Source organism: Ranitomeya variabilis, chromosome 6 (genome assembly GCF_051348905.1).
Source record: "Ranitomeya variabilis isolate aRanVar5 chromosome 6, aRanVar5.hap1, whole genome shotgun sequence".
Classification (NCBI taxonomy): domain Eukaryota; kingdom Metazoa; phylum Chordata; class Amphibia; order Anura; family Dendrobatidae; genus Ranitomeya; species Ranitomeya variabilis.
The window spans coordinates 114,816,329-114,841,063 of NC_135237.1; the positions used below are offsets into that span (position 1 = coordinate 114,816,329).

At 44.9% G+C, this 24,735-nt stretch overlaps 1 protein-coding gene across 2 annotated transcripts in view; it reads right to left on the bottom strand.

Moving 5' to 3' along the window:
- TOP2B (DNA topoisomerase II beta) overlaps positions 1-24,735 on the bottom strand; it is a 91,231-nt gene that overhangs the window by 60,768 nt on the left and 5,728 nt on the right. For both annotated transcript variants that reach the window (XM_077268919.1, XM_077268918.1), the window contains exons 2-6: positions 15,465-15,641; positions 11,971-12,061; positions 10,134-10,197; positions 6,626-6,771; positions 6,330-6,427 (exon numbers count right to left, since the gene is read on the bottom strand). In XM_077268919.1, the coding sequence (XP_077125034.1) occupies positions 6,330-6,427; positions 6,626-6,771; positions 10,134-10,197; positions 11,971-12,061; positions 15,465-15,641 (576 nt within the window). The remainder of the gene's footprint in view (positions 1-6,329; positions 6,428-6,625; positions 6,772-10,133; positions 10,198-11,970; positions 12,062-15,464; positions 15,642-24,735) is intronic.

Below are 24,735 nucleotides of genomic sequence, written 5' to 3' on the forward strand. Positions count from 1 at the left end.
TTTAATGTGATCACGCCGGAAGAGCGTCACTAATCCCCCACATCGGTGACCCCATCACATGATCACGGGTCACCGATGGGTCAGCATGACAACCAGACGTCTCCGCCTTCGGACAACTGAACATGAAGAGGAAGCCCGGGTTGCAGATGATCCTTTTTTCAAACCAGTAGTTTTTTTTATTAAAGATTTCAAAAAATAATAGAAACAAACAGTCAACAAACAAGAACAAAAAGGAAGAGATCAAAATAGCCATAAGGGGTGGGGAAGGAGGGGAGGGGGAAGTATGCAGCAATACAACTTATCTAGTGAAAGATTCAAAGTGTACAAGTAGGGCATCCAGCAAGGGAGCAAGGAATACGCAACAGACATATTCTCAGTAAAAATCAGGAAGGCACATCAACCGTGATATAATTAGAGGAGATCCATGGGTCCCACCAATTCAGAACCGTAGTTTTCTGGCTCAAATCATGCGCAAGCATAATCTCATATGCGCAATGTAGGTTCAGGCGAGAAATTGTCTCGGGGAGAGTGGGGAGGGCGGGAGACCTCCAGTGCGCAGCTGTTGTCTGACGGGCGGCTATGAGAGTATTGGTTATGATGGGTCTCAGAGTTAGGGGGAAAGAGTCCAAGTCCAGTCCCAACAAAGCTAGAGTGGGCGTTAGGTCCAGGGGTAGACCAGTCAATGAAGACAGGAGGGAACCCACCTCAACCCAATACCGTCTCACGGCAGGGCAGGTCCACCACATATGAATCTCCGAGCCCAGCTCAGAACAACCCCTCCAGCAGAGGGGGGGAGGAACCTGGGCTCCCAAATCTAGCCATCCGTGCAGGAGTCAAATACCAATTGAACATGAGTTTTTTCGATTGCTCCAGATGATTAATACATCGAGTAAAGTGTGCAGCATGTCCAGAGGCTGTTTGCCATTGCTCCAGAGATGCCGAAAAGGCAAGTCTGGACTCCCATCTGAGCATGTATGGAAGTTTAACAGTGGATCGTTGGGCGAGAAGGGCTTTATATATGATAGACACCCCACGGCGGGCGTGTCCAATTTGCTTGAAAAGGGCTTGTAACGAGAGATTGATCTCTGAGAGATCGCATTCTGGGATGACCACCTTGCTGAGGAAATGTCGGAGACGAAAGTAAGAGAACAAAGACGAGGGAGGAAGGGAAAATTTGGCTACCAGGCTATTATAGGGTAGAAGGAGACCCAGATCCAGTAGTTCGCTGAGCGAGGATGTGGCTCCATCCCCCCATGTCGCAAAGGAAATCTCCCCCATAAGTGTTTCTACAGCACGCAGGGAAATATGTTTATAAAGGAAAGGGAAATGTGATTTGCTGAGTTTATGCCAAATCAAGAGGAGTCCCTGAATAGTGCGAAGAGTGGAGGCCGGGGGGGAGAAGCGAAGGAGGTTCATCTCCAAAAGAAGTCTAGTCAATCCACGAGGAGCATAATATGACTCAATTTGTAGCCAGAGCGAGGAAGGAGACTCCACCCACCAAATCCTCGCCACGTCTAAGACAATGGATGAGTAATATGCTGCGATGTCAGACACACCAAAGCCACCCCTAGTGTATGGGAGGGACAGTGTAGACATGGCGACGCTGTGTGGTTTGTTGTTCCAAATGAATCGACCCAGAACTGACTGAAATAGGTTTAAGTACTTTTTAGGAAATGGGAGGGGTAAGCAGCGGAGAAGGTATAGGATCTTGGGGAGGTGCTTCATTTTGACAGTTTGGATCCGGGCGATCCATGATAATTGGTAGGTAGAATATTCCGCACAGATCAAACGAATAGTTGAGAGCAAGGAGTCGCAGTTAGTTTTGAGAATATTTTTAAGAGAGGAAATATGGATCCCCAAGTAGCGAAAGCCATCTGGGGCCCATCTGAAAAAGTATTGTGTGGAAAGTAAATGTTGAGTGGAGGAGGAGAGGTTGATTGGGAAAATCGAGGATTTGTTGAGGTTGAGCTTATAGTAAGAAACATTAGAAAAGTCGGAGAGAACAGACACGATAGCTGGAATGGAAATCGAAGGGTTCGTGCAAGTAAGGAGGACGTCGTCAGCATAGAGACTGATTCTATGGTCCACAGGGCCCACAGAGATACCTGAAATATCAGGGTGAGAGCGAATGACAGTTGCCAGCAGCTCCATCGCAAGGGCAAAAATGAGGGGGGAAAGGGGGCAGCCCGGGCGCGTCCCGTTGGTTACTGGAAAAGTGGAGGAAGAAAAACCACCCGCTTTAACAAAGGCGCAAGGGGAGGAGTATAAGGCCATAATGGCTGATTTAATATTACCACAGAAGGCAAATTTATCCAGGACAGCTGCTAGATACCCCCAGTGCACGCGGTCAAAAGCTTTTTCAGCATCAAGGGACACGAGTACACCGGGGGAACCTCCAGGAGATCTATAACCCTTCTTGTGGCATCTCTCGCTTGACGGTCAGGAATTAATCCTACCTGGTCCAAAGCGATCAAAGATGGGAGAACGGTCTTGAGACGATCCGCCAGCAGCTTAGAGTAAATTTTTAGATCGCAGTTAAGCAAGGCTATCGGGCGATAGCTGCCCGGGTCTGTGGAATTGTGGAAATAGACGCTCTCAGTCACTCAGGCTTAATACAACCTTCACGTTGCCAGAACTGAAAAAGAGATAAGAGGTAGGGAGCAAGAAGGGGTGAAAAAGAAGAGTAATACTGATAGGGGAAACCATCTGGGCCGGGGGCAGAATGCTTTTTGGAGGTGTGAATGATCTCAAGAATTTCAGGGAGGGTGAAAGTTTTATTTAGATATTCTAGTTGGTCAGAGGACAAAGAAGGTAGTTTAGCTCTTGAGAGGAAAGCAGAAATAATGTCAGGAGAAGGCTGCGGCGTAGAGGGGGAAGTGGCAAGATTGTAAAGATCATTATAATAAGAGCGAAATTGTTCGGCAATTAGTATAGGGTTACGGATTGTGTCGCCTCAGGGGGAGATGATATGTGAGATTCTGGAACGGGTTTCAGTTTTTTTAATTCTACGAGCGAGGAGGACACCGGCCCTGTCAACTCGAGAGAGAAGGAAAGCACGGAGTTGGTTCCGAGCCTTCAGCAAGTCGGGGAGGATCACTGAATCTGGGGAGGACATACTGGAACGTTCGAGTGTTTTAATCTTGGTCAGGAGGGAATCCAGAGTCGCATTGTACTGTTTTTTGGTGTGTGCTGCCAATTTGATAAAATGACCTCGCATTACAGCTTTGTGCGCAAACCGTAACACATCCGGAGCAATGTCACCAACGTTATTAAGGTGAAAAAATTATTTCAGGTGGGTAGTAAGGACATTATGGTTAGTCTGGGATGTCAGGAGGTGTTCGTTCAATTTCCAAGAGATCAGGGGAGAGTAGGGAGTGGAGTCGGAGAGATTTAGAGTAATAGGGGCATGGTCCGACCAGGAGATTGAGTCAATAGAGGCAGTCATACACAAGGGAAGAAGGGAGTCGTTAACTAAAAAATAATCTATACGGCTAAATGATTTATGTCTCGGGGAAAAGAAGGTATAGTCCCGTTCATTGCTGTGGAGGTACCGCCAGATGTCGTGTAAATGAAAGGAGGAGGTGATAGGGGAGAGGTCAGATCTAAAAGTCGAGGGAGTCGAACAGTCAAGAGATTTGTTCAAAGGAGCATTAAGGTCGCCCGCAATCAGTTTGTGTCCCACCATAGAGGGGGTGAGTTCGTCCAAAAGCGATTTAAGAAATGCAGGTTGTCTTGAGTTGGGGGCGTAGATCGCTAATAGAGAGTACAGTACATCGTTCAGATGGCAGGTCAGAAGCAGATATCTTCCCTCGGGGACAGAGAAGACTTTAATCAGGTCAAATGACAGGTTGGCACCAATGAAAATAGCCACTCCAGATTTTTTATCCCGGGCGTTGGAGAAGAAACGCTGAGGATAAAAGCGGGAGGTTACACGGTAGTTGTCAGCCTCTAATAGGTGAGTCTCCTGTAAAAAAACAATATCCGCACGCGATTTTTTTAGTTGGCCATAAAGGAGTGAGCGCTTTTGAGGCGAGTTTAGGCCGTTCACGTTCAGGGCTAGTATGGAAATAGGCATGGTAACATTTGAGCACAAATCACTAACTTGTATATCAGAACAACAAAATTTGAGAAGAGTATGCTGCATAAAGGGGAAGAGGAAGGGGGGGGGGGAAGGGAAAAACATATAGCAAAAACATTAAGTCTCAACAGTCTATATAACACTAAAGACGCAAATGCGTCAGCAAAAAAAAAGGTAAAAATAAAAAGGAAAATAAAAATTCAGAAAAAAAAAAAAGGGGAGTACGGATCCCCGGCATCTCACATGGGGGAGGACCGAGAAGTTCGGCAGTTCATCGACAACAAATAGGTAGAAAAAAAAATTAACAAAAAAGAAAAAAAACAAACAGTCCAGAGCGAGCAAAAATCGCTCGGGGGGGCAACAATCCCAGGTGCATTTGTTAAAGAGGGAAGGAGAGAAAAGATAGGGAAGAAGAAGAAAGGAAGGTAAAAGGGGGGAGGGGGAAAAAGTCAATAATACGACCTGGGAGGTGCAAAAGAGGAGACCAGGAAGACGGTCCCCTGGACACATTATCCATCAAAAAAGAGAACCAGTTCAGCCAAGACTAGGTCAGGCGACTCTCCATTCTGGGTCAATCCTTCTTCCGCGAGGACCATGTTTATCGAAGTTGGCCCGTCCGGGACGCTGTGTCGTTGTCGGTGGAGACGACGAGAGAAAATTCCAGCCCTTTAAGAGTTGTGCCGTTTGAGCAGGCGTGAGACAGACGTGGGTGACGTCGTTTCTTCGAATGATAAGGGGAGTAGGGTGCCCCCATCTATATGTCACCTCTTTTTCCCGCAGCAACGTCGTGTAGGGCTTAAACGCGCGGCGCAGGGCTAGGGTGCCCGGCGATAAGTCCGGATACACCTCGAGCTTCGCAAAGCGCTCAGAAAGGGAAGGGGCAGCTCTTAATGCTTTCAGGAAATCTTCTTTAGCCTCGAAAAAGTGGATTCTCGCAAGTACATCTCGCGGTAGATCCGCATGGACACCGGAGGGCTTCGGCACCCTGTGAATGCGGTCTATTTTAAGGTCTCTCAGCTCTATATCTGGAAGGGCCTCCAGCATGAAATCCTGAAGAAATGCTCTCAGCTCCGAGGGAGGGATCGATTCCGGGACGCCTCTAAGGCGGACGTTGTTCCGTCTGTGTCTATCTTCCAGGTCGTAATTCTTAATCTGGATCGCCTCAACCGACTGCTGGAGTTGTTCGTGCTCATCCAGGAGGGTGTTGTGGGACTGTATGAGTTCAGTCAGTTTGGACTCAAGGTGATCCGTGCAGTTGCCCGGGTCCACAACCTCCCCCCTGAGATCCGCCACCATAGCTTTCATATCATCATGAATGGAGACTCTGAGCTCCGACAATAAGCCTTTCATCAGGGTGAGGGTGACCGGAGTGTCTGGAGAAAGCACTGCAGAAGCGGCGTCCTGTGCTTGGGTGTCTCGGCGAGAAGCACGAGCAGCGCGAGGGGAAGGAGGCGCCATGTTGGAGAGAGGCGCAGAGTCTGGGCGGCCAGGGGGAAAATAATCTGAGACCCGCTTAGGGAGCGCAGATTGTGGGTGTTTTACCTTTCCCATCAGTTGAGGGTCGGTAGATGTATATCTACAACAAGTTTCAGCAGAATATGGCTGATCTGGCTGCTTTAAAAGTCGCTTTAGTGTCCTGGGGAACGGGAACTCCTGGATCAAGCAGCCTCCACCATGAGCAGTCAGGCCACGCCCCGCAGATGATCCTTGACTTCCTCTTCATGTTCAATTTGTCCAAAGGTGGAGACAGCGACGCCAGCACTTATTGGAGAAAGGCATCACTTGTCACAACACCTCATCACAGCCCCGAGAAGAGAAAGTACTGACACCAATGGAAAGGCGCCGGCACAGCAGGTGAGTATAGGATTTATTATTTTATCAGGGATGAACATCTAGTTTAAGAAGTGGTTGTCCTAGTAGTGGACAACCCCTTTAATGAATTTTGAGATTTGGAAGAGTATTTGATTTGGAAAGTTTCTACTCAGTTTCTATTCCAAAAACTCCTCGACAAACTTGGTGTTCACATAGCCCAACAGTGTACTCTGCTGGATCCAAAGTTACTTGGACAGTTCTTCAATTATATTAGGCTGCTTGAATCGTCCCTTAATAATTGCCAACTGCTAAGAGTCAAAAAGCCGGTTTGTTTCTAAGAAGGGTCTGTCTTCATAATTGGTATCACAGGGAAATTAATATAATCGGAATACTTTACAAAGCTCAGCCTACTTTGTTGTCCTGAATACTTGTCACATACCTGTTTAAAGCTGTGTTTGTACTCTTTGCAGGCTGTTTCCACTGTGAATTTTGTACTGAATATATTGCAAAGTTTAGCACCATAACCATTGCGGCCACCTGCAACAAATAAAAAAAATAGAAAAAAAAAATAAGTTCTCAACTTTCACTTTGAAAACAAGCAATTATGTCCATACAAAAGACAGAATGCTTATGATAGACGAATGCTACAAACGGTACATGTCATCCTGAAACAATTATTTCCATAGATAAGCACTTCGGTGTTGATTGCTATTTAAATAAATTACGGTAACTTGCCCGTCACTTTTTTCTCCTCATCATCGTAGTTGCTGGAAGTTAATAACTGGCCGAATATCAGAGCAGGGACGTAGACCTTCTCTACTTTATGCTCCACCACTGGAATTCCTTTCCCATTGTTCCAAATACTAATGATATTTGAGTCACTGTGAACAAAAAAAAAAAAGAAAATATTTTTATAGTGTGAATTACTCCGATGTCAAAAAAAAATAAAAAAAATAAAAGTGGCATATGATTATTTTATGAATTTAGCATCATTCCGAGAACACCTTTTTGTACATCCTCATCTCCACCTGTTTAATAGACAATTGGTCAACACTTTAAAGGACTATTGGCAAAACCACTACAAGCGCAGCTCCGCCATAAACATGTCTGTCAAATCTGAATGGAAGCAGCAAGTGGCCAAACACGACCCTGCTTATATTGACCAACAAGAGTAGATAGATGGCTGCACATCCAACCTGTCGCACCCAGGCTGGCACATCCTGCTGACAAAGACAAGCAGAGACATAGGCCCGATTCATCAAAACCGGTCTTCGAGCCACTATTGATGAGGCGGCATTTTGGAGTCAGAGGCGCCTGATTTATTCGAAGAACATGCTTCTAAATGAATTGGGTGCATCTTAAAAGTGGTGTGCAACTCTGATGCCTTGCCCCAAATCTTAGTACTCCAGTCAGAGACTGGAGTAATACTTGTGGAGGTTGGTTTGCCAGAGCTCGTCATGAATTACACAAGATGTTACTACACCCCGTCCCCGCTCTGCCTGTTTTGGCGGAGATAGAAGAAACTGCCATGGAAATGGCAAACACTCTGCAAGTGTTTTTGGTCAGTTTCTGGGGTAAACACTAATGAATCGGGGCCACAGATTTTTATAAAATATAAAATAACTGCACACACACAAGATATCCATGTCACATTCATGGGACAGCTTGTCAATAAGAGCCTAGCTGTAAAAATGTCATAGAGGGTTCTCCTATGGAATGTATTTACTAGGCCAAACGGCTTGGTGAAAACCATAAAACACTAAATAAATCCATACACGTAAACGATGCAATCTACAACAATACTTAACCCCTTCACGCCGCAGCCAGTTACCATTTTCTCCTTTCCTTTTTCCCATAGCCATAACTTTTTTAACTTTCTGTTCACATGTATGAGGGCTTGTTTCTTATGGGGCGAGTTGTAGTTTTGAATGACACCATTCATTTTACCACATAGTGTACTCGAAAATTGGGAAAAAATTCCTAGTGCGGCGAAATTGTGGAAAAAACAATTCTGACAGTTTCTTGGGAATGGCAATGTGGCAAGACGATATTTTTATTAGTACCATTTTAGGATAGATGTGACTTTTTGATTGCTTTTTATGGCATTTTTGGAGAACTGCGGCAACCAAAAAATGTAATTTGAGCGTTATGAATTTTTTCCGTTTACGGTGTTTACCAATCGGGTTAATTGTTATTATATTTTGACAGATCGGATTTTTCTGTAAATCGGCGAAACCACATATGGGTATTTTTTTTAAATATCTTTATCTTCAATGGGGGGGGGGGGAGCGGCAATTTAAACTTTTATTAAAATTTTTTTTTACTGTTCTTCTTAACCCCCTTAGGGGACTTGAAGATGCAATCGTCCAATGGCTTGTGCTTTATACAGAGAAGCCTCAGCATCGCGGCATATAGTAGAAATCAGTGTCCTTTGAAGCCTGGCCACAGGCAGCATTTCAAAGGAGCTTCGTAATGACAGTCACGGGGGTCATAAGATGATGGCTTCAAAAATAGAAAAAGTGGGGATTAAGAAGGTAAGCCATTAAAGGGGATATGTCAGCAGGTTTTTGCTATGTTGCTATGAAATCTGGAAGCAACATAGTGAGGGTACAGGGAGACCCCCATTCCTGATATCTTGAGTAGCATGTACAACAGTCATAAAGAGTAAATCTGGGGTGTGCTGCTGCAAAACTAGTTACATTTGCCATTCAGCAGTCTAGAAAGCCTGGCTGGCAATCCTTGTGGCAGTTTTACAAGAGAGATGCTGCTTAGCCAAACCAGATCTCTTACTTTGCACTGACGAAGGGCAATAACCCGAAACACAGTATCTGCCAATTGAGATTCTGGTTTTGGCTTTTATCCTAAATCATGTGACAAGGCTCGTTAGAGAGTAGATATTGACTTTTAGGATTGCTACTTCCTATTGGTGGAGTAAGATATTGATACTTAGGGTTATTCCAGGATCTCATTTTTCGCAAAGCCCAGTACATACATACTTGATAAAATATAAAAATTAAGCCCAACATAAAGTTTCTCTCTTGTACCTCTGTCTTTATTCATCTATCTGCCTCTCGGCGCGTCCGGCTTCACAAGGCAGAATGGGCAGTCCCATTTTTATGTGCTAAAACTACATTTCCCAGCAACCTCTTGCTTCTCCTCAATGCTGCAGTCCCCTGCCTCTCCCCTGTTTGGTGCTGATTAGCCACACCAATCATTTCTGCACACGCTCCGTTCCTGACCAATATTATCTTCTGCCTTCTACATCAGCATGCAGTTTTACACCACTGCTAGCTGCTTCTAGCAGAGCTCAGCACTACTGCACTCCTCCACAAGCAGCTTGTAATTACTAGGCAGTGCAGCATTGTGTTTGTTGATTCCTGATGACAGACCAGTGATGTGAAATTGCAAATGCTCTGTTGAGTTTATGAAAAAAAAAAAACAAAGTGCCAAGATGGAATAAATAAACTCAATATATTAAAACATCATAATCTTTATTAAATACAATTCACAAGGACAGTAGAGGTGCAAATAATGGCAGCAATACAAACACAAATTTATTAAAATTGGTGTCTGAGCAACAGTCAGAAACCCGAGAACATATAGAGCAGAGTCAATGCATGGTATAACATACATGTAGCAAAAAATCATAAAACATGTATAAGAATCAGTATTCCACGGTACCGAGATGTACATATATCCTTAGGTCAATTCCCAAAACAAGCATATAAATCAATATTAAATAGTATTTGGGTAATTGGACACAGACAGACACAATGCCCAATAAAATGCAAATAAGTATATCCCACAAGCAATCAAGGTAAGAATTAAATAACATAATGAATAATATGCTAACCCACCGAACACCCGACGCGCGTTTCACAAATACCCCTGACGAACCATATGTGATATGTGCAAAAGGAGGGAGATTTAAACTGGAGTTATATGGGCACAAACTCCATAATTAATCATTTTAATCATTACCACATTGTGATTTAGAAAATAACCTAATTACTAGAGAAAAAATAGGAACTGAACTGAATTTTCTGTAAAGATTAAGACATATTATGCAAACATTTATCTGGGTAAAAATATGAAAAAAAGAAGGAAAAACACAATCTATTAAAATAATAAATGTTCTTCTGGGTCCAGACAGCATTGACTATTAAAAACCACTATCACAGATGAATATAGGAAAACAACATCAATTATATGAAGTAGGAAGAATTTTATTTTTTCTACTTACGGATCAATGGAAATTTTAATGCAACTCATGTTTTTATCCCTCTGCTTATTGTCGGCTGCATTGACTGTAAAATGAAAAGAAAATGTGTTTCAAGCCAACCAAGAAAATGAACACATGCAGTAAACACTGCTCATTAAAAGCCGACGCGCATTCCAGTAATATTGCTAAAATGTCTACAGCGGTCTGGCGTTATGGCATATTAAGTGAATGGCATCATATACTGCTACAGGGGTCCCTGTGATTATAATAAGGGACACAAAGGTCTCAAGTATATTTACAGAAGGACGATTGCCCGGACATGGCTTCATGCAACCCCACAGTAAGTGCATGGTTTGCTTAGTTTTTGCAGCATTTTCCACTAGCCATTGCTTTCAATGGGTGAAAAATGCTGTAAAAAACACTGAAAGAAGTCACATGATGCATTTTGCAAAATCCAAGCTCTTTGACAAAACAGTCAAGAAAAAATAATAAGTTGTGGGCATAAGATTTCTGAAACCTCAGACTTTTGCTGGTAGCTGAAATTTTGCATAAAAAAACAGCTGCAAAAAAAAAAAAAAAACGTGTGAAATCGGGAGACATATTGGGCAGCTATAATCAAGGTATGATTATGGTATATTCAACCATTTCCACCCACACACCGAAGGAGACTTCATTGAATATTAATTTTTACTATATGATTTGCAATCCGAGACCGAGCAGAAATGAGGAAGCCATCATGTTAAATGTAGCAGGGATTGCTCATATCTTATGTCTGCAGAAGCACAGACGTGAACTACCAGTTATATGGTTACTGGTATTTCCGGCATTAATTTGGAGCTGCCATTATTACCCCTGGAAGATATACAAGAGTGCAAGTATGGAAGGAATATTAATATTTCTGTGACAAATTACAGGAGATCTCTACTTTGCACAATTTCAACTAATTTGAAGGGTCTATTAAAACAAGCAAATCAAAAGTGGCCCCTACTGGGACCTCAAGTGATGGGATATTATCTGAGCGAAAACCTATAAGTAAGACAGTGTTCAACAGCATATCCAAAGGTCAATCAAATCATTGCGTTCTTTGTGTATAAGGAAAAGACAAGTCCTCAAGAGCAAGAGACACTATGTAACTCTATTCTGACCAAAAGGAGAGGATCCTTCTATTAAAGGGAACATGTCACTTGCTCAAAAAATTTAGCTAGATATCTCTGGGAAGAAGGTTAAAAAAAACATAACCAGAGAAAAAAAACTGAAGAAACTCTCAGTTGGACTACAAAGCAGAGATTTCACATGCTACGCTCCAAAGAACAAATATGAATATCTCTGCAATTGATAAATGCATTGCAAAAAACGGAAAACAGCAGAAGAATCAGGGGACATCGGGGATTTTTTCAAGATGTTTAATGAATTTTGGGGCAAGTGACATGTTCTCTTTACAAGGGTCATCAATACAAAAATATCTTACCCCGTGTGTTCAGTAACTTCTAAAATAACAAGCAGAACTTTTTTTTTAATACGTCCCAGGTCCAGCCCTGCATCTTGACCACTTTGAAACTTTGCTGACCAGCTGCAGATATGACACCTCTGAATTCAGCGGGTCAGCTGTCAGACAACATGAGCCCTGAGCTCAGGTAGCAGGGGTGAAGAGGCTACGCAGGATCTGGGAGGGCAAGTGAAGTTCAGATTATTATTATATAAGTCACCAAACCTAAAATATTGCAAAACGGGACATCTATTCTATTACTAAACGGGGTCTTCTAAAGTAGACAATTTAAATTAAGCAGTAGCATTTCCATCTCTGTGTTCCCATGTAGCCGTTATACGCAGAGCTCCGCAATCCAATCACACAACTCACCTAGAATTTCATCAAATATTTTATACAATCCTGGTACAAACGTTATGTCCCGGCAATTCATCCCAATGTCTTCATCGTAGACCCACATTGCCTAAATATAGAATTGAATGAATTAAAGTGAAATCGCAGCATTCCTGTACACATGGCAATAATGGCATTTTATTATGTGGCTAGTAAAAAATACGACACGTATATATATTATGTTCTACGGATTGTACGACGAACCGGTAACGCATGTTCTGTCCTTACGAGTCTCCAAGTAGGAACAACAAGCGTGTACACAGTAATTCAGAGTCATTACAGACTATTCAACACCTTACAGTGTAAATGAAGCTTCTCCTGTAGCTCTAAGACGCCGGTGACCATTCCCTTCACTGACGGCCTAATGACTACAACTCATAAAATTGCAGTTCATTCCCAATAAAGATCATAAAACTCCGCACAGAGAAAACAAATTATAACCATTTCATTTAATGCTTTTGAACGTTCTAACTTTGAGGGACGTCAATTCTGCGGTATCCAAACAACCTATAGCGAAAGACCAATGCCGCTACGGAAAGCAGTGAGCATTTCTGACAATTGTATCTTCACGACGGACTTACATGCCGATATCAGAATGACTCGGTTAAGCTTCAGGAATACAGAGCATTTCGGAGATTTACTACATTTTACATTTGTGTTTTTCCTCCCCTTATTCTTGGAGCCTTAACTTTTATTTTTTGACTGACATAGCCGTATGACGGCTAGCTTAGACATTTGTATCCTTCAAACAGAACCTGAAAACCCACCTCTTCAGGAAAGCTTACAACCTGTAATGACCACATGGCCTTCTCAACACCATCGGAGCTATTACAACCCCCGACCTACTGTCTCCTTCCCCATAATCCTGTAGAATGTAAGCCCTAAGGGCAGGGTCCTCTTCCCTCTGTATTAGGCTGTCAGTTAGTTTACTGTAAGTAATGGGCTAGTCACATTATGTTGTGCAGTGAGTTCATGTCTTTATCTTAATCCCAGAAAAATGGTTGTTCGATGTGCCCCTGACTAAGCCATTGGGTTAAACAAGACAATCGGGGTCCAAAGTATGAAATGTTGTGCACTCTTTCCTTAGGGTACCGTCTCACAGTGGCACTTTGATCGCTACGACGGCACGATCCGTGACGTTCCAGCGATATCCATACGATATCGCTGTGTCTGACACGCAGCAGCGATCAGGGACCCCGCTGAGAATCGTACGTCGTAGCAGATCGTTTGGAACTTTCTTTCATCGCTGGATCTCCCGCTGTCATCGCTGGATCGGTGTGTGTGACACCGATCCAGCGATGCGTTCGCTTGTAACCAGGGTAAACATCGGGTTACTAAGCGCAGGGCCGGGTGCTTTCACTTTACGGCCGGCAGTCAGTCAGTGCGGGAAGCAGACGGCAAGGGACCTGACGGACACCGGAATGTGAGTATGTACTGTTTGTTTTTTTTTACATTTACGATGGTAACCAAGGTAAACATCGGGTTACTAAGCGCGGCCCTGTGCTTAGTAACCCGATGTTTACCCTGGTTACCCGGGGACCTCGGCATCGTTGGTCGCTGGAGAGCTGTCTGTGTGACAGCTCCCCAGCGACCACACAACGACTTACCAACGATCACGGCCAGGTCGTATCGCTGGTCGTGATCGTTGGTAAATCGTATAGTGTAACGGTACCCTTAAGGTACAGTCACACTAAGCGACGCTGCAGCGATACAGACAACGATGCTGATCGCTGCAGCGTCGCTGTTTGGTCGCTGGAGAGCTGTCACACAGACCGCTCTCCAGCGACCAACGATGCTGAGGTCCCCGGGTAACCATCGGGTTACTAAGCGCAGGGCCGCGCTTAGTAACCCGATGTTTACCCTGGTTACCAGCGTAAAATGTAAAAAAAACAAACAGTACATACTTACATTCGCGTCCCCCGGAGTCCGCTTCCTGCAGTGACTGAGCGCGGGCCCTAACAGCAGAGCGGTGACGTCACCGCTGTGCTGTACTTTCACTTTACGGCGCTCAGTCAGTGTGGGAAGCGGACGCCGGGGGACGCGAATGTAAGTATGTACTGTTTGTTTTTTTTACATTTTACGCTGGTAACCAGGGTAAACATCGGGTTACTAAGCGCGGCCCTGCGCTTAGTAACCCGATGTTTACCCTGGTTACCAGTGTAAAACATCGCTGGTATCGTTGCTTTTGGTGTCAAACACGATGATACACGCCGGTCTGACGACCAAATAAAGTTCTGAACTTTGTTCAACGACCAGCGATATCACAGCAGGATCCTGATCGCTGCTGCGTGTCAAACTAAACAATATCGCTATCCAGGACGCTGCAACGTCACGGATCGCTAGCGATATCGTTTAGTGTGACGGTACCTTTACAGTCTGCCTTTTCAGAGGAGCACAAAAGTCTAGTATTTATCTTCTAAGTTTATCAAACTGCAACAGTTTGCCAGGGGCAAATGTAATGGTTTGTTATCAGCCATCTGATCTCTCATAGATAGGGGTCCTGGGTGGGGCATCCTCCATATACAAGGGTCTTATCTGTGTATGGACAACAGCTGTCCTGGTGGGATAATCCCTTTATGCAGCTTTTCTGTACTTAAAGGGAACCTATCACCCCGTTTTTTAAAGATTAGTTAAAAATAGTGTGAAATAGGGGCAGAGCTGGGCTTTACATTACTGCCTTTTTGGTGCCTTTACACCCCCGTTAGGCTGCCGAAATACCTTTGTGAAGTGGCCGTTTTGTCCTGTCACTCAAGTTGGTCAGGTCGGATGGGCGTGGTCACAGCGCTGTTTCTCCCCCAGATCAGGCTCATCATTACGTTGGTGGCGTAGTGGTGTGCGCATGTCCAAAGAGAAGATCCACTGCCCAGGAGATTCAAAACAGCGCGGTCTACGCTATTCGCCGTTTACCGGAATCCCGCGGCCATTTTCCTGAAGCCCCGGGCAGCAGAGCGCTCCATCTGCGCACGCGCGGCCACAGGAAAGATGGCCGCGCCCACCGGTAAACGGCGAATAGCGTAGACCGCGCTGTTTTGAATCTCCTGGGCAGTGGATCTTCTCTTTGGACATGCGCACACCACTACGCCACCAACGTAATGATGAGCCTGATCTGGGGGAGAAACAGCGCTGTGACCACGCCCATCCGACCTGACCAACTTGAGTGACAGCAGAAAACGGCCACTTCACAAAGGTATTTCGGCAGCCTAACGGGGGTGTAAAGGCACCAAAAAGGCACTAATGTAAAGCCCAGCTCTGCCCCTATTTCACACTATTTTTATCTAATTTTTAAAAAACGGGGCGATAGGTTCCCTTTAAGAAACATATAACAAATGTTTCTCCCTCTCTATCCATCCATCCATCTATATATATAGCACCGCATTCGCCTATAGCTGTGTTTCTGTAATGTGGCCCCCTCTTTCCTATATAAAAGGATAGTATTTTTAAGCCAAGATTTGATTTAAAAAAAAAAAAGTCACCTGAGTAACAGGCTCCACCGATCCGATGTAGGTGTCAGGGCGGAGCAGGATGTGCTCCAGTTGGGTTTTCTTCTGGTAGACCCTCTCCACAGACATCTTCTTGGAGTCATTCTTGTTATTGCTGGGACTTTCACCTTCTTCTTTAGCTGATGCATTGTTCTGGTTATCAAACAAAGTCTGCAGGAAAAATGTGAGAAAATGAAGCATCACAGGCAGCACAAGTGTCTGATAGATGTCAGTCAGCAGAATAATGAAGTCCTCGTTTCCCCCACAAGCCGCTTGTCTACTCTGTTAGATTTCCCTCCAACCCAAATTATTTAATATTCTCCACAGCCAAGCACCCTCCTCTACTGCGATTTAAAGATTACAGGATAAAAAGGAAACTAAAGTGGGAAAACAAAGCACCGAACAGATCATTGTAATTATTTCCCTGCTTCGCCCATTATTCTCGGTGACAGCTCGCTGCTCTCAGCCCAATCTCCTTGGCTCTAGGGTTTATGGCTGGTTATATCTAGTGAGACATGAAGAGCTGTGACTATTCTTACTGAAGTATGGTCTGTGGCCATCCACTCACTACTAGTAATCAAATGCCACAGAACTAACACGCTAATAGCTGCCATGTTCACACGACGTCCACTATTCCTCACAGGACGATAAGCACTTACTGTATATACCATGAGCGCTGCACTATTAGATCCATTAACTGGGCAGTCCTGAAGACATAGCACTTGTCCTATCCACTTCTCTAGTGTACCCCAGTCAGTACACCGCTTCTTCTCTAGTGTACCCCAGTCAGTACACCGCTCCTTCTCTAGTGTACCCCAGTCAGCACACCGCTCCTCCTCTAGTGTACCCCAGTCAGCACACCGCTCCTTCTCTAGTGTACCCCAGTCAGTACACCGCTCTTTCTCTAGTGTACCCCCAGTCAGTACACCGCTCCTTCTCTAGTGTACCCCCAGTCAGTACACCGCTCCTTCTCTAGTGTACCCCCAGTCAGTACACCGCTCCTTCTCTAGTGTACCCCCAGTCAGTACACCGCTCCTTCTCTAGTGTACCCCCAGTCAGCACACCGCTCCTTCTCTAGTGTACGCCCAGTCAGCACACCGCTCCTTCTCTAGTGTACCCCCAGTCAGTACACCGCACCTTCTCTAGTGTACCCCAGTCAGCACACCGTTCCATCTCTAGTGTACCTCCACTCAGCACACTGCCTGCTTCTCTAGTGTACCCCCAGTCAGTACACCGCCTGCTTCTCTAGTGTACACACAGTCATCACACTGCTCCTGTTCTAGTGTACCCTCAGTCAATACATTGCTTCTTCTCTAGTGCATCCCCCGCCCGTAAACCACTTCTTCTGTAGTGTAACCCCAGTTAGTATACCGCTTCTGTTCTAGTGCACCCTCAGTCAATACACCACTTCTTCTCTAGTGTATCCCCTGCCAGTAAACCACTTCTTCTACTGTACCCACAGTCAGTGTTTATTCAAATAAAATTTATATATATTTTTTTTTCTCATACTGTGGGGCAATATATGCAGCCATTATACTGTAAGGCACTATATGAGGCCATTACACTGTGGGATTCCATGTGGTCCATTACACTGTGGGGCACCATGTGGGGCCATTATACTGTGGAGCACTATATGGGGCCATTATACAATGGGCTCAGCGACTCTGATCAGCGGTGTCATTATTGGGTTAGTAGTGGAGGTGTACGATAGACGCCTCTCCATTACAAACACCAGGGCTTGATGCCATATGTGATTTTTGACAATTCACAGCTGACTTCAACTCTGACTTCCATTACCGGGATTGTCATCGCTCCAGGGCAATCAGAAGAGCAGAGCAAAGTGCCAGAATTGGGGCATCTAATGTGATACACCAAATCATATGAGGCTGCGGGCTGGTATTTTTAGGCTGGGAAGGAGCCCAAAAACAAGGGACCTTCCCAGCCTGATAATATAAGCCCCCAGCTGTCTGCTTACCTTGGTTGGTTATAAAACATAGGAGGGACCCCATGCTTATTTTTAATTTATTTATTAGGGTAAACACCCATTAGTGCCACATGAAAGGCACCAATGGGTGCAAGTTTATTATATGTAGGGGGCTTGTGAAATTCTATATCTACAGGACATCTATTCCATTACAACACTGCTGCTATAGAAGTGGACAGAGCAGTGTTACACATTTCTATGGGAGACACCTCTCCATTACTAACATCTGGGCTTGATGCCAGATGTGATTTTTGATAATTCACAGCTGACTTCAACCCCAACTACCATTACCCAGATTGTCACTGCATGAGCAATCAGGAAGAGTTGGGCAAAGTGCCAGAATTAGGGCTCCTACTCACTTGCGCGAGACAAGGATGAGTCTCACACGGCAATACCCCGGCACTGCACCTGGCACAGAAAAGCCGAGCGTGCGGCTGCATGTATTCCTATGCGGCCGCACGCTCCGATCTGAGTGCCGAGTGCAGAGCCGGGTTATAAACATGCGAGACTCATCCGAGTTGCTCTCAAGTGAGTAGGATCCCTTAGTGTAGCTAATATGATGCACCAAATCTGGGGAGGCTGCAGGCTGGTATTTTTAGACTGAGAAGAGCCCAATAACAAGGGACCTTCCCAGCCTGATAATATAAGCCCCTAGCTGTCTGCTTTACCTTGGCTGGTTACAAAAAATAGGGGAGAACCCACGTTTATTTCAATTTATTAGTGTAAGAACCCTTTAGTGCCACATGAAAGGCATTACTGGGTGTAAGTTTATTATATGTAGGGGACTTGTGAAATTATATATCTACAGGACATCTTTCTATGGGAGCAGTGGTGTAATGACTGCGCTCAGTCCACTTCTATGGGAGCAATGATATAATATGTGACCGCGTTACATCCACTTCTATGGTAGCAATGGTGTAATGTGTGACCGCGCTCCGTCCACTTCTATGGGAGCAGTGGTGTAATGTGTGACCGCGCTCCGTCCACTTCTATGGGAGCAGTGGTGTAATGTGTGACCGTGCGCTGTCTACTTCTATGGGACTAGCAATATAGTGGACAGAGCGGGGTCACATATTACACTACTCTCATAGAAGTGGACGAAGTGGGGCCTCATCTTACTGCACATACCGTGTATCTAATCCCATACTGCGGGATACACTTTGCTGAGATCAATATCTAATTCCATCGTGTAATAAACTACACTTAGCCCTGTGTCTAATCCCAGAGTGCCTTCCTTTAAGCGTAGCTAATCGTGCACGTGATACACTCCACGTATCTAACCCCAGTTTATGATAAAGCGAGGAGCACTAACAGAATCGTGCTGCCCGCCGCCCTCTGTGACAGTCTACTTATCACTCTCAGTCACCAACAAAATGGCTCCGTGCTGTGATCCTAAACTTCATCCTCTCTTATCCCGTTACAAACGCCCAGAATGGCAAATAAAGGAGTGACGTCACACACGTGAGCAGATCCCACCCACATTTACTGCAGTCCCAATGTGAGCTAACTGTACACTAGGTTTTCATGGCAAATTTCAGCAGATGCTCCCCCTTGTGTTTAAAAGTGGAAATACCAAACGTTTCTACATTATTTTTATTAAGTAAAAACAAATGATCATATTACAAAAAAATTAAAACATTAATACTTTACATGTTTTCAATCGTAAAATTTTGTATGGCATCTTCTCTTTAATGAGCCTTGCCACATGACTTAGGATAAGTAGCCAAAACTGTCAGGCCTCTATCTGCAGACATGCATTTCAGGATGTTTGCACTGATGAGGAGCACAGTAGGAGATTTAATATGGTGAGGTGAGAGACTTAATAATGGCAGGCTGGCGTAAGATGCACCTGACTCATTAGATGAACGTTGCAAAGGGGTTTTCCCACAAAGTTAATCTCAACATTTTAATCAATAGACCTTGGAATAATAATAATTTCCACAATTGGATGTGTTAAAAAATGTTCCTGTGCCGAGATAATCTTATAAATGTGCCCCTGCTGCGTAATGGCTGTGTCTGACCGTTCAGGGACATGTCTTATCATACCACAGCTCCTGGGCAGGGGAGGAGGCAAAAGAAGATATACAGACAGGACAGCATGGGATCACAGAGGATTCTTGGAAGTAAAAAATTGCTTAAAAAGAGGCAATTAAATGTTTTACCTCACAAAAGAATCCTCTGTGATCCCATACTGTCCTGTCTGTATACTCTCTTCTGCTTCCTCCCCTGCCCAGGAGATGTGGCATGATCAGACCATGCTCCTGCACGGTCAGACACAGCCATTACACAGTACACAGCAGGGGCACATTTATAAGATTATCTCAGCACAGGGACATTTTATTTAAACACAACCAATTGTGGAAAATATTATCATTCTAAGATCTATTAATTAAAATGTACTTTGTTGGTGGGAAAACCCCTTTAATGAACAAGGAGCATCTCACAAGCAGCGTGTGCCTCAGTCACAGACCTGAGTAACTTTCTGATGTGAGGTGCGCCATGACTTTCCATAAATTCACCAGGCAGGCCTTGCCATGCTCTGTCCTGACCCAGCTTCACCCACTTTGGAGGACATGGCAAATACTGTTACGAAAGTCGTAAAATGTTTGAGCAACAATTTTTCAACATTTTAAGTTATTTTCCACCAGCTTTTCATCAAAAACACCTTCACGAATCAGACACCAAATGTATTCACTGCATTCTGTATGGGGCTTGGTACACAAGTATGTTATAGAGATTTGTGATTGGATTACTGTTTCTGCCACATCTGTACGTTGCCTTATGCAGCCTTCGGCTAGATTCACATTGCGTTAGTGGGTGATCGCTAACGGACAGCGTTGCACGGCGAAAATGTCGCAATTAACGCCGTGCAACGGGTCCGTTAGCGCACCCATTGACAGCAATGTACATTTCGCCTGCAGAGCATCGCTAGCGATGTGCCGTTCTTTTGTGACGCGCCTCGGACGCTGCTTGCAGCGTCCGAGGCGCGCCCGAGGTCCGTTCCCCGCTGTGGCAGATCGGGGATCTGCACTAGCGGGGACGTTAACGCGACCCCTGAACGCGGCCTCGAAAAAGACATTGCGTTAGCGCAATCCACTAGCGCTAAACGGATTGCCCTAACGCAATATGAACCTAGCCTTACACAGGGATATGCAAAAAAATGGCTGACCAGTGGACCCCCAACCATCCCAAGAACAGGGATATCTATTCCCACGGCTCAGCTGATTTCATATGTGCCATAGTCTTAAAGAGAACCTGTCAGCACGATTTTATAATGTAAACAGATGGCTGCTATGGCGCAGTAACACGGATTACATTGATATCTTTGGTTAAGAAATTCTCTTTGTGGTTCTTCTGTAATCACCATTTGAAATTTTCTGCTAATTAGATTCGGTGCACAGGGCCACCTTCTTGTCTGTGATTCCCCGGCCCCTCCAGTCATTGAATGACCCGACTCCTCTGTGAGAAATCTCAGAAGTGACTCATCATTCACAGAGCAGAGGCCGGCGGAAAGGCCGGGGAGTCACAGAGCGGAGGCCGGCGGGAGGGCCGGGTAGTCACAGAGCGGAGGCCGGCGGAAGGGCCGGGGAGTCACAGAGCGGAGGCCGGCGGAAGGGCCGGGGAGTCACAGAGCGGAGGCCGGCGGAAGGGCCGGGGAGTCACAGAGCGGAGGCCGGCGGAAGGGCCGGGGAGTCACAGAGCGGAGGCCGGCGGAAGGGCCGGGGAGTCACAGAGCGGAGGTCGGTGGAAGGGCCAGGGAGTCACAGAGCGGAGGGGCTGGGAAGTGTCAGAACGGAGGGGCCGGGGAGTCACAGATAGGGAGAAGACCTAATTAGTAGAAAGAACAATTTAATCAAGGTGTTAATATGATCAGTATCACAGTGCCATTATAGCCATGTCTTTACATTGCAAAGGGATAACTTACTGATTACTGTATGTCAGACACCTGAGACCCCCCTGAATCTTCAGAACTGGGCTCTATAATGCAGCCTCTGAGGGGCCCTGCCATTAGTAGAATTGGAGGTGTGTATGCTCGATTTCGGCTCCATTCATAGTCTATGGGAATGTCAGAAGTAGCTGAGGGCTGTAATCTGTCCTATAGTCACTGAATAGAGTGTGTGTGTGGGGGTCATTGACCCAGCTGAGAACGCAGCCTCAATGACCGGCAGTAACCTTGATGTTGTCACCACTGGTCACTGAGGGTATGCTCGCAGCAGCTCATTCCCGAGTGGTTCTCAGCATGGACTGTCGCATCTTGGCACCCTCCAGGTTGAAAACTGTTTATTTCGCAAACATGGATTACGGCGTGGGACAGAAGTACAGATAGGTGAGAGATATTGTTGTTTTTTTATGTTTGTTATTACAGGAGACGAGGGATTCAATGGAATTAGGCTGGGTTCACACTGCGTGTGACCCGTTTAACGGACTACGTTACACCACGGCATAACGCGGTGTAACGTAGTCCGTTAACGCCGCCATTGAATGCAATGGCGGACGCATCGCTAGCGCACGCCCACAATGGGCGTGCGCTAGCGATGTGCCGTCATTGAGTGACGGACCCTGAGACGCGGGCTGCAGCATTTCCGGGTCCGTCACTACTAGCGCAGATAGAGCTAGCAGAGCTCTATCTGCGCTAGTGGGATGCAAACGCCGGCACTTGCGCTAGCAGCAGCCCGTTAGCGTATGCGCTGAACGGGCTGCTGCTAACGCAGTGTGAACTTAGCCTAAGATGTTAGGTGAGTATAACGGTTTGTTAATAAATACAAAAGTAAAAGTGTGTTTTGTTTTAATTCAAATAAAAGACTTTATTCTGGCTGTGTCTTTATTTACCATACCACTATAGGATTAGTAATGGATAGGTGTCTTATAGATGGCTCTTCATTAACCCCTTTCTGACCTCGGACGGGATAGTAAATCCGAGGTCAGAAGCCCCGGTTGGATGTGGGCTCCGGCGGTGAGCCCGCATCAAAGCTGGGACATGTCAGCTATTTTGAACAGCTGACATGTGCCCGTAATAGGCGCGGGCAGAATCGCGATCTGCCCGCGCCTATTAACTAGTTAAATGCTGCTGTCAAACGCAGACAGCGGCATTTAACTACCGCTTCCGGCCGGGCAGCCGGAAATGAGCGCATCGCCGACCCCCGTCACATGATCGGAGGTCGGCGATGCTTCTACATTGTAACCATAGAGGTCCTTGAGACCTCTATGGTTACTGATCGCCAGTAGCTGTGAGCGCCACCCTGTGGTCGGCGCTCACAGCACACCTGCAATTCTGCTGCATAGAAGCGAACATCAGATCGCTGCTATGTAGCTGAGGCGATCGGGTTGTGCCTGCTTCTAGCCTCCCATGGAGGCTATTGAAGCATGGCAAAAGTAAAGAAAAAAAGTAAAAAAAATGTGAAAAAATAAAAAAAATATAAAAGTTTAAATCACCCCCCTTTCGTCCCATTCAAAATAAATCAATCAAAAAAAAAAAATCAAATCTACACATATTTGGTAACGCCGCGTTCAGAATCACCCGATCTATCAATAAAAAAAGCATTAACCTGATCGCTAAATGGCGTAGCGAGAAAAAAATTTGAAACGCCAGAATAACGTTTTTTTGGTCGCCACGACATTGCATTAAAATGCAATAACGGGCGATCAAAAGAACGTATCTGCACCGAAATGGTATCATTAAAAACTCCAGGTAGGCACGCAAAAAATAAGCCCTCAACCGACCCCAGATCATGAAAAAATGGAAACGCTACAGATATATTTTTTTTAGCAAAGTTTGGAATTTTTTTCACCACTTAGATGAAAAAGAACCTAGTCATGTTAGGGGTCTATGAACTCGTACTGACCTGGAGAATCATAATGGTAGGTCAGTTTTAGCATGTAGTGAACCTAGCAAAAAAGCCAAGCAAAAAACCAGTGTGAGATTACACTTTTTTTGCAATATCACCGCACTTGGAATTTTTTTCCCGTTTTCCAGTACACGACATGCTAAAACCAATGATATCGTTCAAAAGTACAACTCGTCCCGCAAAAAATAAGCCCTCACATGGCCAAATTGACGGAAAAATAAAAAAGTTATGGCTCTGGGAAGGAGGGGAGCGAAAAACGAACACGGAAAAAAGGAAAACCTCAAGGTCATGAAGGGGTTAATAAGCCGTAGTCTTGATTAGAGTTGAGCGAATTTTTCAAAATTCTGTTCCGATTATGATAGGCGCCGAATATTGTTTTTGCAATATTCGCTGGACACAGCCGAACGTTAATGGAAGAAGAAATAAACATGTTCGGAACCAAACATAAATTTGGCTCGAAAATGGTACAAAAATGACACATTCGGCAACCGTTTTCTGAACATATTCGCTCATCTCTAGTTTTGATGTCACCCGACATTAAAAAGCTGACATCAATCTCACAAATATGAACCCCACTTGCCACCCCTACAGAGCAAGTGGGAAGAGTGAGGCTAAGCGCCAGAATTGGCGCATCTAATAGATGCACCTTTTCTGGGGCGGCTGAGAGCTGATGTTTTAGTCTGGGGGGGCCAATATCCATGGTCCCTTCCTAGGCTATTAATATCAGTCCGCAGCTGTCTGGCTAGCCTTTGCTGGTTAGATTTTTCTTTAGGGGTACCCTACGTCAATTCTATGGCAGTATCTATGGCCCCTTACCAGCCTGAGAATACCATTCCCCAGATGTCTACTTTAGCAAGGCTGGTTGTCAAAAATGGGGGGAGTCCCCATGCAGTTTTTTTTTTATTATTTATTTAAATAATTTAAAAAATGCATGGGGACCCCTCAATTTTTGATAGCCAGCCTTGCTAATCCTGACTGCTGAGGTTTGCAGCCGGCAGCTGTGAGTTTTGCCTGGCTGGTTATCAATAATTATCAATTAATTTTTCTTTATTTATTTACAGCGCAGGAGCCATCTGATGAATACTCCCATCAGCCGATCATGCGCTCACTGTTAGGCCGGCCTCACACTGGGCGTAAGACAATACGCCACGTATTATACGTCCATACTACGGCCGTAATACGGAGGAATGTTCCCAAAATATTGATCCGTAGTCAGGGTGTGTCAGCGTATTTTGCGCATGGCATCCTCCGTATGTAATCCGTATGGCATCCGTACTGCGAGATTTTCGCGCAGGCTTGCAAAACCGACATCTAATGGATTTATGTGCTCAAATGTTCGGGAAAACATATATACAGTATATATATATATATATATATATATATATATATATATATATATATATATATATATATATATATATATATATATATATAT